General features: G+C 44.6%; 1 protein-coding gene across 2 annotated transcripts in view; it reads left to right on the top strand.

The window, feature by feature from the left end:
• The first annotated feature begins 5,146 nt into the window (after positions 1 to 5,146).
• The window catches only part of GMEB1 (glucocorticoid modulatory element binding protein 1), a 29,344-nt gene continuing 18,459 nt past the window's right edge, over positions 5,147 to 16,031 (top strand). Inside the window, exons 1-2 of one of the 2 annotated variants that reach the window (XM_065883088.1) lie at positions 5,147 to 5,218; positions 11,939 to 12,096. In XM_065883088.1, coding sequence (XP_065739160.1) covers positions 11,969 to 12,096 — 128 coding nt within the window. In that variant the 5' untranslated portion in view covers positions 5,147 to 5,218; positions 11,939 to 11,968. Of the gene's footprint in view, positions 5,219 to 11,938; positions 12,097 to 16,031 lie in introns of those variants that run through there. The other variant, XM_065883082.1, reaches the window with a different exon arrangement.

Below are 16,031 nucleotides of genomic sequence, written 5' to 3' on the forward strand. Positions count from 1 at the left end.
CAACACAGCCAAAAATAAAATAAGTTAAATAAATTAAAATAAATAAATAAGTTAAATGGTCTGGCACTTAGTAAGCTTTAGCTGTTATTATTCATGCTGCTGTTGTTGTTACTTGGCTTGAAATAAACATAGTCAAGAGTCAGCAGAGCTGTAGTTCTTCCACCTGGCTGTCCATTAGAGTCATCGAGGGACATTTTAGAAAATTTTCATGGCCAGGCTCTAGCTTCACAGATTCCACTTGAATTTATCTGGGGTGGCACTCTGGTATGAGTATTTTATAAGATCTCCCCAAGTGATTCTATGTGCAACCAGGGATAGGAGGGCCACAATGGTGGGGTAACTAGGAGCATGGGCTCTGGAGTACAACTGCCTAAGTTCAAATGCAACACAGCCAACAAATAGATATATGAATGTGGGAAAGTTTGTTTTTTTTTCTTTTTTGGCTGCGTAGCTTGCACAGGATCTTAGTTTCCTGACCAGGGATTGAACCTGGGCCCTTGGCAGTGAAAACACAGAGTCCTAACCACTGGACTGCCAGGGAATTCTCTGAATGTGGGAATGTTCTTAATCTCTCACGTTACACTGGGTTAATAACAGGACCTGGGAGGTTATATAGATCTAATGTGCTTAGAGCAAGCTCTCAGCAGATCTGGGTACCACTGTCCCTCAGTTTCCCTGCTGTTTTCAAACTGATTGCAGCCCCTGTGGGCCTTGTCCAGTTCATACCCACAGTGTCCCCAAGGGGGCCTGGAAGCCTTGAACATCCCACACGGAGGCCTCTCCTAACCCTGCCAGCTACCCCCAAAGTAATTTTTGGCCCTTCCACTGTTCATCTTTTTTAGTCACCCAAAATGAACATAATTATCTCCCAAACAAAATTGTCTGCTCAGAAATCAGAGAGACCCCAAGAATGCTAGAGGGGAGGATAGAACCAGACTGGCCATTCAAGTATGTCTCATATTGAAAAGAAGAAGGAAAAGGAAATTCCCTGGTGGTCCAGTGGTTAGGACTCTGCACTCTCATGTTCTCACTGCCAAGGGAGGGTGTGGGTTCAATCCCCGTCAGGGAACTAAGACTCTGCAAGCTGCTCAGCCCAACCAAAAAGGAGGGAGAGGGAAGGGGATGCGGTGTGGTGAGGGTGAGGTGGGGTGTGGGAAGAGGAGAAGAAAAATTATTCTCTCCAATGTTTAGGAAACAGTGTTTAAGGGGAAAAGAAGAATAACACAGATTGCACATTCAAGACAATTCTTCAAGCTAAAGGAAAAAATGCATAGAAAAACGATTGGAAGGAAATATACCACATGTTAAATACGTGGGGTTTTTTTCCTGCTTCTCCATCCTTTTATGCATTTTACAATTTTCTGCAGTGAACAGGTAATTACAGGAAAAACAATTAAGTGAAAAAATAAAAAAGGAAAGCCTTCACATGACTTTTTTGCCTCTTAAGATAATCATCTTTTTGCCTTACGCCTTAGTTCCTTCTTTTTGTCAAAAAATTTTAAAGAATTTTCTCCACTCACTGTTTCTGCTACTTCTCCCCCTTACCATTTGATTCACTCCAATCTGGCCTCCTCCCTAACCTCAGAGGTGACCCACCCTGGAAGGATCAGCAATATCCTCTTAGCTGCTAAGTCCAATGACTTCTCCTTTTTCCTCGCCTGATCGCTCTGCAGTATCTGGCATTGTTGGTGCCATCTTCTTCTTCTTTTTTTGAAAAACATTTATTTATTTAGGCTGCTCCAGGTCTTAGTTGTGGCATGCGGGATCTTTAGTTGCGGAGTGTGGGCTCTTTTAGTTGCAGCATGGGACTTAGTTGCAGCATGCAACTAAGTTGTGTCATAGGGACTCTTAGTTGTGTCATAAGGACTTCTTAGTTGCAGCACACATGCGGGATCTTGTTCTCTGACCAGGGATCAAATGTTGGCCCCCTGCACTAGGAACCCAGAGTCTTACCCACTGGACCACCAGAGAAGTCCTGCCATCCATCCCCTTCTGGAAGCGCCCTGCCTGCTCTCTGGGCTTCTTTTCTCTTCTCTGTCCAGGGAGCTAAGCATTCTTACCAGTTCTGGTTGGTTCCTTCAGGTTCCTCAAGGCTTAATGTTGCCCAGATTTGGGCCCCACATTGCCTGCACACTCTTCCTGGATGACCCATCCACTCTTGGCCTCTGTGGCCCATCTACATTGACAGGTCCCAAAATCCAGTCCTGGACTCTTGCCTCAGACCAGTCAATCCAACTTCCTCTGGATGCCTTCATTTAGATGTCCCTCAAACACCGCAGACTCAACAAGTCCAAATGGACTCATTATTTCTACTTTCCCTCAATCCCCAACAAACTCTTCCTGCTTTGTTCCTTCACTTGGGGTCATCCTTGTCCCTTTCTCTCACTCCCCGCATTTGCTTGATCACTAAGACCTGTTGGTTCCAATTTGGAACTGTGTCTGGAGCACAGCCATGAACTCTGCCCTGCATGAGCCCCTCTCTTGTGGGGATGATCCTAGCAAGATGATCCTAGTCTCCCTCACATAGTTTCCTTTTCCTGGTCTTTCTCCTCTCCAGTCCGTATCATAATTTTTCTGATCATTCATTCATTCGATCAACAAACATTTGCTGTGCACCAAACTCTACAGGTTGACACAAAATAGATAAATAAATAATCCAGGGGATTTCACATTGTGGGGATTGCTATGAAGGTAAGCTGGGGGGTTGAGAGAAAATGACTAGGACATGGATGGGAGTTCTCTCAGACATGGTGCCCTGAATAGTCCCCCAAATGAACCTGACAAGTGCCCTGGTAGAACTGGGAGCAACAATGATAGGGAAGAAGGTGACTGGGGACCCCACTTTAAGGTTGGGAGCCAGTGAAGGTCTGTGAGGAAGGATAGATGAGAGTGAGCTCTGAAGACCTGAGGGAGGAGCTTCCCAGCTAGGGGGAAGAGCCAGTGACAAGGCCCTGAGAAGAGTTCCAGGCACAAAGGGAGTATCCAGAGCACAGTGAGTGAGGGGCAGAGGAGGGCAGGAAGGAGATCACACATGGTGGCCCTAGTGAGAGGTATGGATTTTATTCTAAGTGCAATAGGAAGCTACTGAAGGGTTTTTAACAGGGAAGTCACATAATTTGATGTTATTTCTTTAAAGGGTTACTCCCTTTAGGTGCCTAGGGCGGTTAACATTTGCAAGTGGGTGGATAGGGTTGCTGAGTACTAGAAAATTACTTCAGTGGTCCAGATAAGTCCTGTGGGCTGGGGCTGGGTGTTAGCACTACAGCTGAAGAGGACTTAAACCTCCCTTGGGTCCCCACTCCTTGTAGGATATCTCCTTACCCCTTATGAGAACCATCTGGTTCCAGCCCCCCTCTTCAGCCACATTTCCCTGTATTTCTTTGTACATGTTCTTTTTGGAATGCTCTTCCCCACTTTTCCCTTTGATGAACTCCTACACATTGTTTGAGACCAGGCATAAATGCCTCCTCCTCTGTGAAGCCTTTCAGGAATCCTCCAGGGAGAGTCTTTTGCAATTTTTCTGTGCTTTGTTTGTATCTCTATGATAACACCTATCACACTGTACTGTCTTGTATGTTTACAATTCTGTCTCTGAAGAAGGTAGACCGAGAACTTCTGGAAGGCAGGGACAGGGTTTTGGTCAATGTTCAATGAGTGCATGATGCATAATCAAAAGATATAGATGATCTTGCTATGAAATAGTTCACAAAGGTCAGGGGTCCACTCATGACCAGCCCCTATTATATTCAAAATCACCTACTAATGTGTAAGTCTCCTTATTTGATCCTGGAAACAGCCCTCAGAGGTGGGCACAGTGGGAAAATCATCTCTATTTTACAGATGAGGAAATCAAGGCTTAAGGGAGTTGTGACTTGGCCAAGATCCCTGGGCTGTGATAACCAAGCCTAGAATCCAGGTTGTCTGACCCCCAAATCCTATTCTATTGTTCGACTCCTGGGTTGCCTACCTGTTCTTGAATCAAGAACCTGTAAAACTTCCTGTCACCTCGTCATGACAGAGGGGATAGAGATCAGAGATGTGACTCGTAGGAAGGGGCAAGATGGGGAAGCAATTCTCTCTCCCCTTCCAAAACAGTGCCTGCATGCCACTACCTCATTCGTTCTTTTTTTTTTTTTTTGCGGTACGCAAGCATGTGGGATCTTCCTGGACCGGGGCACGAACCCGTGTCCCCTGCCTCGGCAGGCGGACGCTCAATCACTGCACCACCAGGGAAGCCCCCTCATTCGTTCTTAATAACGGTAGCAACCATATGAGTGGTTATGACCATGTACTCTGCAGAAAGAAGGCCCTGAGTTTACATCCTGGCTATACCATTTATAAGTTTTGTGACCTTGAGGGATTAGTTAACTTCTCTTGGCCTCCTGTATTTTATCTGTAAAACGGGAGTGAAAAGAAGCTATTTAGTAGAGATGCCAAGAAGATTATATTAGACAAAGGCATCTTCCCTAAGGCCTGGCCATAGAAAGGTCTTAATACTTGCTAATTACTATTACTGGCCCAAGGAACTTTCCTAAGCATTTTCAAGGATCATTTCTTTTAACACTTAACAACAACCTAATTCCTAGGCAAAATAGGGGCTTAGAGCTGTTCAGTAACCCCCAAAGAATTTATGACTTGAACCCAGAACAAACCTCACAACCAGAAAAGGCTTGACAAACATGCATGGGTGAGAACGCAAAGGAGTTTGCTTACTGACTCTATACTGAACCAGATCTTTGATTCCAAAATGATAGCTGTATCGTCACTTCTGAAAGTCTGATGAACGTAAGCTTCATAACCGGATTTGAGGAAGTAAGAGGGGCAGAGTCCTCCAAGGGGAGTCCTGCCTTTGAGAGACATACCTTTGCCCCCAATTGCGAATGAGGTGAGACTTTAATTTAGGCCTCGTTTTCCTCACCCGTAAAGTGGGGTTAGAAAAGTTATCAGGATCCCTGGAGTCCCTCCCAACACTAATTTTCCAGGGCAGGAGATTCTTGCTATGATAAAGGCCCCAAACTCTCCGGCTGAAGTTCATCCTCCGCGGGGCCGGCAATAGGGACGCGTCCCCTTTAAGGAGCCAACTCGCCGGCGGCGGCGGCCGGAAGTGTTGAAGCCGGGCCTGGCGGCGGCGGTGGCGGTAGCGGCCGTGGCGGCGTCTGCGCATGCTCCGTCGCCCGCCCGCCCTGGCCGCTCGCCGCCCGCCCGCCCGACGGAGACGGTGAGGAGGGGGAGGGGTGGGCGCGCGGGCGCGGGCGCGGGGTGGGGTGGGGGCGGGGGGGCGGGCGCGGGGGCCGCGCGGCGGCCGGCGAGGGCGGGCGGGCGCGCAGGGGGCGGGGGGCTCCTGCCTCCGCGGGCGCCTCCCCACGCCCTGTGCGTGCCGCCGCCGCCGCCGGGGAGCGAGCGGACGTCGCGGCGCCGCGGGGGGGTGGGGGGACGCTGCCGCTGGGTCCGCCCGAGCAGCCGGGCCGCCCCCAGCGCGGCCGGCCGCGGCGCCCGGGTCCGGACCCCGGCCGAGAGCGGCCGGGGGCCGGCGAGCCTGGCGTTGGGGGGCCCCGGAGCCCCGGACCGAGGGGCCCGGAAGTCCTCGGCCGAGGGACCTGGAGGGGCCGGAGCGACTCCGGACTGGGAGGCCCGAACGCCCAGGACCCTGGGGAGGGGTCCGGGGATCCAGGGGTATCCCCAAGGGCGGGATCCGGGGAGCACCAGGCCCTTCGATGAGGAGCTGGGGAGAGGCCTGGGTCGAGCTGGGGAGAGGCCTGGGTCGCGCTCAGGCTAGGGAATAGTGGTGAAAGTGGGGCGAAGGGTGAAGGAAGCCCGCTGCCCGCCCGGGAGTATCCCTGGGAACCTTGGGGTGGGGAGCAAGAGCAGAGAGTGGGTTGCTGAAGAAAGGAGGGTCCACGTTTCACCCGGGGGCGCGTTAGAGGCCTCGGCCATTCAGTCCGGGGGGAAAGAAGCAGGTGCTTCCCCGAAGGCGTGGTGACAGGTCCGGTAGTGGGAGCAGGGGACAAGGAAGAAGATCTCTAAGGGGAAGTGAGCAGGCCCCTACCGTCCCCTAGATGAGGGGGCGGTAAGAAGACACCTCAGAGCCTCCAGAGGAAGGAATGAGAAGGGTCCAGGTCTGTGAGAGAATAACAGAGAGCTGGGAGTACCTCCTGTTATTATAGGTGGAGAGCAGGGTGATCTGGTCTGTCGGGAGTGGGGAGACCCGTGTTTTTGAGGACGGGAGAGAAGATAATTGGTGGGAAGAAGGCTAAAGTACGCTTGCTTTCTAAAATGACAGGGGAATTGGCCTGCTGTCTTCTAATTGAGGGGCAGGAGAGGTGAGGGCAGACTCTTGCTTGAAGATCCTGGAGTGTGATCCACCCAGACTAAGGCACAAGTCTTGACTTAGGGATCAAGGGAAGGCTTGGCCGTCTAAGAAGCTGGAGGAGGCCTGCATTCTCTCCTCAAGATGTGAGAAATTCAAAAACCCTTCCTAACAGACACAGCAGGGGCCTTAACTGGTGTCTGTTTAGGAGAACCAAGAAGTGGCATTTTCCTCCTTAACCTGGAGGATTAGGAAAAGGGAGGATCAGATATTTCGAGTCTCACAGAGGATTCTTTTCTCTCTTTGGGGGACTTCTTCATTAAATGGACTGACTCCCCTAATTTGTCAGCCTTTTATCAATTATGTGTATTTAAATTAGTCTACTGACTTGATGACTTTTGTCATTAGTTGTTAGTCAACCACTTATTCATATTTACTTCAACAAACATATTGAATAGCCAACTTGTACTCAACTTCATTGGGATAGTTTGGGCTGTATTTTGGTCTTGTCCTAAGCAGAAGTCTCCTCAACTATAGTATGGTAACCCTTCAAAAAACCCTTTTACTGTCAAGCAGATTTGGAAAAGAATACAATAAAATTCCTAGTAATGAAAACTGAAAAGATTGAAATTTAATACTTAATTTAAAAAAAGAATAGGGCTTCCCTGTGGCGCAGTGGTTGAGAGTCCGCCTGCCGATGCAGGGGACATGGGTTCATGCCCCTGTCCAGGAAGATCCCACATGCCGTGGAGCGGCTAGGCCCGTGAGCCACGGCCGCTGAGCCTGCGTGTCCGGAGCCTGTGCTCTGCCACAGGGGAGGCCACAACAGTGAGAGGCCCGCGTACTGCAGAATAAACAATAGATTTGACACACTTGAAGAGAAAAATCATGAAAGGGAAGATAGACATGAAAAAACAAAACATTCACACACCCACAAAAAACCCTTTTATGCTATTGCTTCCCTAAACACCTACGTAGTGGTCACCAATATGTGACTTATCCCAAACTTCATTTGCCCTGGCTCTTTTCCTCACAGTCGTCCTATGTAGTGATCTTATTGGCTTCATTACATCTGGTAGCGCCCTGGATCACCTACTAAATACGTGAGGAGGAATAAAGGGAAAAAAAAATCCAGGAGTTTTGGCCTCATGTAATAATAAAGTTTTAACTTGGAAATTTCTTAAGAATAGACCACACAGTCTACAAAAATTACAGTGAAGTATGGAATAAATACATTTTGGAGTTAGAAAATTTCAGGATATCTAGTATTTCTGTTAGTCCATTTCAACTACCAACTCTGATGTTCCTGTAATCATGTGACACTTATGCTTACATCTTGCCATGTTTTAAACAATTTTTGGGACACAAAGTGAATTTAATCCAGAGTAAGTCAGATTATCATTTGTTTAGTTTTTTGATAGTTTATGTGAGTAGTCGTGCTTACTTTCAAGGTGTCTTATTTGTCTTTGAAAATAGCTACAAATAATTCTTCCTTTTCACTTAAGTTTGACATATTTCCTTCATGTGTGCTCCTAGAATTACAGAGTGTTGTGTGATTCCACAATGAATACTCTAAGTCCCCTTCCATGAAATACCCAAAGGAGCAACTCACTCATCTTGCCTTAGGAGTTTTGGTTGGTATAAACAAGAGCTACTTTTCAGTTTACACTCAGCTTGAAGAGATGACCTTGCAATTAGCCAGTGTAGTCTGTAGAGCTGATTCGGGTTACTTGCTAGGAATATGGTATTTAGGATAATAAGTGATATTCAACCCAAACTTGCTTCTCTAAAGAATGTAAGAATTGCCATGTTGGATCAGACCTGTGTCTCTGACTGATACTGAGAGATATATCGTGGATGATTATAATTATCTTCTCTGATAAATTCTCAGAAGGTTAGAGAAGCAGCCAGAACCTTCCTCTTGAGTTCTGAGGTGTGTGGGGGGTAAGGAGTATATGAGTTCTTATTGAGGAAAGTATTAATCAAGAAGTTAGTCTACCACTTATTTAGAGTATTGTAGAGAGGACTCAACCTTAGGGTAGAAGGTTGAACTAGAAGCATCCTGATTCTGCTTCTCTAACCCATTAATTTACCTATGCTATTAATTTTTTAACATTTAAACCATTGTTTTGAAATAAATTCCCTACGACTGTTACATGCTAAAGTATTACATCTTTTAAATTCATTAAATATGTAACAGAATAGTGCTTGGCAACAAACAAGTGTCCAACAGTTGTTAGCTGTGATTATTTTAATTCACCCTACTTTTTTTTTTTACCCTACATTTTTATGGTTCAGACTTTGACGATATCTATTGGTTCAGTTATTCTAGGATTTGATGGCATTTTATACTTCATCATATCCATTTTGGCTTTTTCTAGACTCAAGGTTCCTAATCATTTAGCTTCTATTGCTGGCAGCCAGCCACACCAGTCCACTGATTCTCTAATCCCCACCCCCGCCAGTTTTAAACCTTCAATTTACATAAGTTTATTTATTTATTTATTTTTGCGGTACGCGGGCCTCTCACTGTTGTGGCCTCTCCCATTGCGGAGCACAGGCTCCGGACGCGCAGGCTCAGCGGCCATGGCTTACGGGCCCAGCCGCTCCGCGGCATGTGGAATCTTCCCGGACCGGGGCACAAACCTGTGTCCCCTGCATCGGCAGGCGGACTCTCAACCACTGCGCCACCAGGGAAGCCCAACGTAAGTTTAGATTGTATATTGTAGTATCTTGCAATTACTTTTTTCCTGTACTATGTGACAGTGTCACACATCTCTTTCCCTTCTGTAGCTCCTTAAGAGTAGATAACATCCCTTTTCATATCCAGGGAGCCTAAGTCTGTGTCCGATGTGGAGTAGGGACTCAGTACATATTGGCCATAATGATGGGCAGTAAGCAAGGCAGCTTAGCCTGAGCTGTCTAAGCAAATTTATATCCCCTCAGTTAAAGATGAGAAAATTCTAGAAGTCTTTTAGGGTAAAGTGAGTTACTCATTGCACAAAAATTTATTACATACATGCTATGTGCCAGATTTTCTTAGGAAGTTTTAGGTAGGCAGTTTTGTAAATAGAAGTCTGATATTTGAAAACTATTTACTACACTCGAGAGTCCTAGGCACTGAGCTAGCACAGGGGAGCCTGTTGAGAAAGAAAAGCTATCCTTTCTCTGCCAGGATGTAGTCTGAGGGGGAGAGGCGGACAAAGGGTGTTGATGGTTGTGACGGGGATGCTGCAGGCGCTGAGGAAGCAAGAAGACCCTCTCAGATGTAGTCAGGGATGTCACAGATGGCCTCTCTGAGGAAGCGATGTTTTAAATAAGTCATAAAAGTTTAGCAGTGACTTGCCAAAGGGGAAAGAGAAGAGAATTCCCGGTAGGGCAAACAAGTGTGAAGGCTCAGGTGAGGAACTATGGCGTAGTTGAGAAATTGGAAAAAATGCAATGGCAGGAGCCCACAATGTGAGAGGAAGAACTGTGAGAAATGAGGCTAGCAGGGTGGGCAGGGGACAGATTTGGTGGGTTTTGAAAGCCATATTAGGGTCTTTGCACCTTAATAGCAGCATAGGGAATGCACTGAAGGATTTTTAAGTGGGGGAAAATGGCCTTTAGTAAGATGACTTTGTCTGCTCTGTAGATAATGAATTGGAGATCAAGACCAGAGATTAGGGTACTGATGAGAAGCAGCTGGAAAAATCCAGGTAACAGTGTGGTGGCTCAGAATATGATGATGGCAGCACAGATGGAGAGTGGGGGTTGGTTAAAAGAGATATATAGGTGATAGAATGGATAGGATTTGGTGGTTGGTTGGATTTAGAAAGAGAAGAAAGAGGAGTCAAAAATAGCTCCTTAGTTTCTGGCTTGAGAAAATGGGTGGAGGGTAGCACCATTTATTGAGGCAGGAAACATAGGAGCAGGTTTGAGAGGGAACAGTCTTTCAGTTTAAGGTGCCTACAAGATATTTTAAGAGGCTTTTAGATATAGGAGGTGTTGAATACAGGAAAAAAGTTTGAATGTGAGAATCATAAAGGGCAGAAGTCTAAGTCATATATGAGGAATTTTAACCAGGTCAAACACAAACAAAAATTGATTGAACCAATGTATGTCACTGCCTATGATGAGCAAGGCTGTGGGAGACAAGATTTTTATTTTTTATTTTTAATTAAAAAAAAATTTTGGCTGTGCCACAGCATGAAAGAAGTAAGATTTTTAGAGAAGCAGCACCTGTCCTCACAGAGAGTCTAGTGTCGTCATGGAGGTAGATATCTATTCAGTTAACTGCAGTGCAAGGCACAGTGTGATAAACACTAGAGGAGAGCTGCAAGCAAGTATTGGGGGACCTCAGAAAAGAAAGTGGTTTGGCAGTGGCTTTGTGGAGGAGTGAGCTTTGAGCTGGACCTTGAAGGGAGAAGGAGATGCGGGAGAAAGGAGTTTTGGGCTTATGGAATAACAAAGGTAGGGAAACCTGAAAGTACATATTACATGTTCAGAAATCTGTGGGAGGTTGGTGTGGCTGGATCTTAAGATTCCTGGGATACTGTAGTTGCAGGTGAAACTGGGAAAATTTGGGGGCCAAATGAGGGAGATTTTGAGTGCCATGTTAAATGTGTGTATTATAGGCAAACAATTGCTGTGGCAGAGCTGAAATGTGGATTCGGTCATCTGAGTACTAGTTACATATTCACACTTGCATCCATTGTCTGTCTAAGCACAGTTCAGCACAGTCCTAATCATCTTCAAGTACTCACATATCTAAGTAAATAGAGTGTTCTTATCCATATTCTCTTACGTGACTCTTTTCAGCTGTGAAGACTAACAGCTGCAGAATAACTTGGGGTCCTCTGAGTTTTCATTAAGATTGAGATAATGCTTTGAGTTACTTTAGAGTCAAGGAGTTTGTGGTACTGGACAGTGGTTTCCCTGACAGCTCCGCAGGGGAGATGTCAGGCAAGACCCTATCTCCATTTAATGTGAGGCAAAGAGGTATTAAGACGTTCCTGGAGGTCATACAGTTGGATTCAGCATTTATTAAAAATCCACACGACGCGAACCATCTTTCTTTTTCCCATACAACTTAGTTTAGTTAGCAGATACTTATTAGTATCTGCTTATTAGTATCTACTCACAAAGGACAGAGCACTTGATGAGGTATAAAGCCTGGTTGCAAAGAAAACAGATGATTCTTACTTCCTAGGAGCTTAGTTTGGGATGGAACTAGTGGTGTGCTGTAAACCAGTTCTCTAGAAGAAAATATACGCTGATTTGTAATGTTTGTCAATTTCTGTGGTGTATATTCTCCCAGCAACTGATTTCAAGCTACCAACTTGATGTCACTAAACTTGGAGTTGGGAAGAGATGTGCACAGTTGGTTCTCAGGAGCTGGTAGAGCTGGCTCCAGCACACCATGGGGTGAATCACACATACTAAGAAAAACTACAATAACAAGTGAGTACTAAGGCATTTCTGGAAAGATCAGAGCCTGTGTCAGCCCCTTCTCACAGTTCCCATCTTTTTCAGAGGACCATGATCTGCAGGATGCCCTGGGAATTAATAGTTATTATCTTGGTGTTCCTTTCCTATGGTTGCCATCTTTTCAAACCAGACAAAGTTACTGGTGCTTCTTGTTTCTGACAGCAGCTCCAGCTATCTGACTTCATGTGAAAGATGGCTAATGCGGAAGTGAGTGTCCCGGTGGGGGATGTGGTTGTGGTACCCACTGAAGGAAATGAAGGGGAGAACGCTGAAGATACCAAAACCCAAGTGATCTTGCAGTTACAGCCTGTGCAACAAGGGTAAGTGACTAGAGATTTGAATATTTTGAAAAATTTGGGAGGTTCAGAGAGTGAGGAAATTATAACTTTAAGGTGATTTAGCACAATGGAACATTCAACATCGAACTCTCAGAGCTAAGTTTTCATCTCTATAATGTATTGTGCTATGTTTGTCATTCAGTACTTACTACAACAGTTTGCTGTTTCCTTGTCTCTCTCCGTCTTCTCTACTGTGAGTTCCTTGGGCGTAAGTTACCTGGTTCCCTCATCTTACTTAGCCACACTGGTTAGCACAAGGCCTTGGTACATGTTTACCAGAAGACAGTGTAGTTAGAGTCAGAGGAGACTAGGCAACTGTAAAAGTATTCCTGGGGCTTCCCTGGTGGCGCAGTGGTTGAGAGTCTGCCTGCTGATGCAGGGGACACAGGTTCGTGCCCCGGTCCGGGAGGATCCCACATGCCGCAGAGCGGCTGGGCCCGTGAGCCATGGCCGCTGGGCTTGTGCGTCCGGAGCCTGTGCTCCGCAACGGGAGAGGCCACAACAGTGAGAGGCCCGCGCACAGCAAAAAAAAAAAAAAAAAAGTATTCCTACCAGAAGTTCTCTGGACCCTCGTGGATGGGCAAATTACTAAGCTTAGTCTATCAAAAAAATATTTATCAACCACCTACGATTACACAACGTATTTCAAAGGTGTTGAAAGAAATATAGCACATGGTTCCAGCCATTATGGAGCTTGTAGTCTAGTTGTGCAAGGCAAAAATACATGTTTGTAAATAAAGAGATCACTTACGTGGCAAAACCTAAGAAGTGCAGAGTGGCATGGTTAGGATGTGCTTTTGAATTCAGAGGATCACTATGAATTTGAAAGAAGATATAAGATTTTTTGGTGGTCTTGAAAGTTAAATGGGAACTAGATCTGCAGAGGGAAGCGGGGGGTAGTTATTTAAAATATGTTTTTTTTATTTTTAAAGTTGTTTTTTTTTTGTTTTGTCAAATATAGTGTTTTTTGTTTTTTGGTTTTTTTTGGCTTTGCCGCGTGGCACGTGGGATCTTAGTTCCCTGACTAGGGGTGGAACCTGTGCCCCCTGCATTAGAAGCATGGAGTCTTAACCACTGGACTGCCAGGGAAGTCCCAGGGGAGTAGTTATTTTATTTTGGGGAATGTATAAAAGATTCTTCAAGGATCAGAAGTGTTCTTGGGCAAGCATATACAGTTGGCCCTCTGTATCTGTAGGTTCCACATCCACAGATTCAACCAACCTTGGATAAAAAATATTAAAAAAAGAAAAAAATCCAGAAAGTTTGAAACAGCAAAATTGAATTTGCCACATGAAAGCAACTATTTACATAACATTTACATTGTATTAGATATTATAAGTAATCTAGAGATGATTTAAAGTATATGGGAGGGACTTCCCTGGTGACTCAGTGGTTAAGAATCTACCTGCCAATGCAGGGGACACAGGTTCGCTCCCTGGTCTGGGAAGATCCCACATGCTGTGGAGCAACTAAGCCCGTACGCCACAACTACTGAGCCTGCACTCTAGAGGCTGCAAGCCACAACTACTGAGCCCGTGCGCCACAACTACTGAAGCCCGTGTGCCCTAGAGCCCACGTGCTGCACCTACTTAGCCTGTGCTCTAGAGCTCACGAGCCACAACTACTAAGCCCATGGGCCACAGCTACTGAAGCCCGCTTGCTCTAGGGCCCACGTGGCACAGCTACCTAGCCTGTGTGTTGCAAATACTGAAGCCCACGTGCCTAGAGCCTGTGCTCCGCAACAAGAGAAGCAACTGCAATGAGAAGCCTGTGCACCTCAATGAAGAATAGCCCCTGCTCGCCACAACTAGAGAAAGCCCGTGCACAGCAATGAAGACCTAACACAACCAAAAATAAAAAAAAAAATTTTAATAAAAAATTAAAAAAATAAAGTATATGGGAGGATGTGTGTAGGTTATATACAAATATTCAGTACTATGCCATTTTATAAGGGACTTGAACATCTGTGGATTTTGGTATTTGCAGGGGGGGTCCTAGAAGCAATCCCCCACTGATACCAAGGGATGGCTGTAATCCAATTCCAGTCTACTAAGTAATGTACCTTGCCTTAAAAATTTCTGGAGAAAAACAGTTAACCTATCTTGATAGTTTAGAAAGCTTTTCAGTATAGGAAATTTCAAATATACCCCAAAATAAAAGAAAATATAATGAACCCCCGTGTAAGCATCCATCACCCAGCTTCAACAGTTATCAACACATGGCCAGTCCTTTTTTTTTTTTTTCACATGGCCAGTCTTATTTCATCTCTACATCCACCCACTCCTGAATTTTTTTGAAGCAAATCCCAGACATTAGTATGTATCTGTAAAAGATAAGGACTTTTTTAAAAATATAAACATAGTTTGCTGACATTTCTGAATATTGTTGAGCATAAAGGAAATATTCTAAGGTCTATAAGGGAAAGTTGATATAAATAATGCCTAACATATAGCCTATAGAGCGGTTTAAATTTTTATTGGCACCAACAGATTATGCATGCTTATTCAAACTCATTTGTTTGGGAATTTTGTTTGATACACATACACATACTTGTAGTTGTTACCTTTTGAGGTAGGGTAACATCAGGAAGAATTAAAGGGCAGGTTCTTTAGTTCTCCGCAGCTTTATTTTCTTTTTCTTTTCTTTTTTTTTTTTAGAATTTATTTTCTTATGGAGTCATCATTCATTCTGTCTTTCCTAAAGTACTCCAGTTGTCATTTGTCCTATCCCCAGTAGAGACAGAAGAAACTTCTCTGCTACTTAGAGACTTAATTCTTTTGAAGATTTGGTTCCACTTATTTTTCTGTTTGTCTTTTTTATTTTCCAAATGATATTGCCTTTTCTGGAAACCTCTCATTGCTTGCTTAGGTAGAGGATCTTTGTACAACATATATTGACTCCCCACTCCACTGTTTACACTGAATTTTAGTGTATGAGCTAGTGAATAAACATTTTGAGGTATTGCATTCTTTTTTTTTGAGGTATTGCATTTTGAGATGCCTGTCAGTTGATTTTTCTAGTTGTATTATTTTATTATTTGAATATTTTATTGCATTTTAGCCTAATTTTATAAAAATGAGCTGGGTACAAAAGCAGTGATTCTAGTGATAAGAAATACTGGTCTCATAATTTTAATACACTTGAGACAAAGATGGAAATCATCAGGTGTCAGTCTTCAGCCTCATCACACTTAACCTGCTTGGCTACAGTTCAAGTATGAAGGAGAGAAACAATCAAAGAGTATATATGAATTGCTGGGAATAAATTGGTAAAGATTATATTTAAAAGGCAAGAAATAATTAGGGATTTTATATAAGTATTTTTAGATTTCAATATATAATTCCTCTTGCCCATCTTTTTAGCTTTTACATATATGACATTTAATACTTTCTCAAATTTTCATCATATACACATTTTCAGGAATACATTGTGAAGCAAAAGTAGAGTGTCTGGTAACAGTCTTTTAATATGAATACATAGAACCTGACGCATCGTGTAAGGTGATACTTTCATAATAATACTAGATTGGTTTTTTTCTTTTTATAAATTTATTCATTTTTGGCCGTGTTGGGTCTTCAATACTGCACGCCGGCTTTCTCTAGTTGCGGCGAGCGGGGGCTACTCTTTGTTTTGGTGCGTGGGCTTCTCATTGCAGTGGCTTCTCTTGTTGTGGAGCATGGGCACTAGGTGCGTGGGCTTCAGTAGTTGTGGCATGCAGGCTCAGTAGTTGCATGGGCTTAGTTACTTCACGGCATGTAGGATCTTCCCGGACCAGGGATCGAACCTGTGTCCCCTGTATTGGCAGGCAGATTCTTAACCACTGTGCCACCAGGGAAGTCCCTAGATTGGTTTTAAAATATGTCCACATTCAACTTTTTTAAAAAAACATAGATACTGAGGTACTCAGGTACTAAGAA

This window comes from Phocoena phocoena, chromosome 1, assembly GCF_963924675.1.
Source record: "Phocoena phocoena chromosome 1, mPhoPho1.1, whole genome shotgun sequence".
Lineage (NCBI taxonomy): Eukaryota > Metazoa > Chordata > Mammalia > Artiodactyla > Phocoenidae > Phocoena > Phocoena phocoena.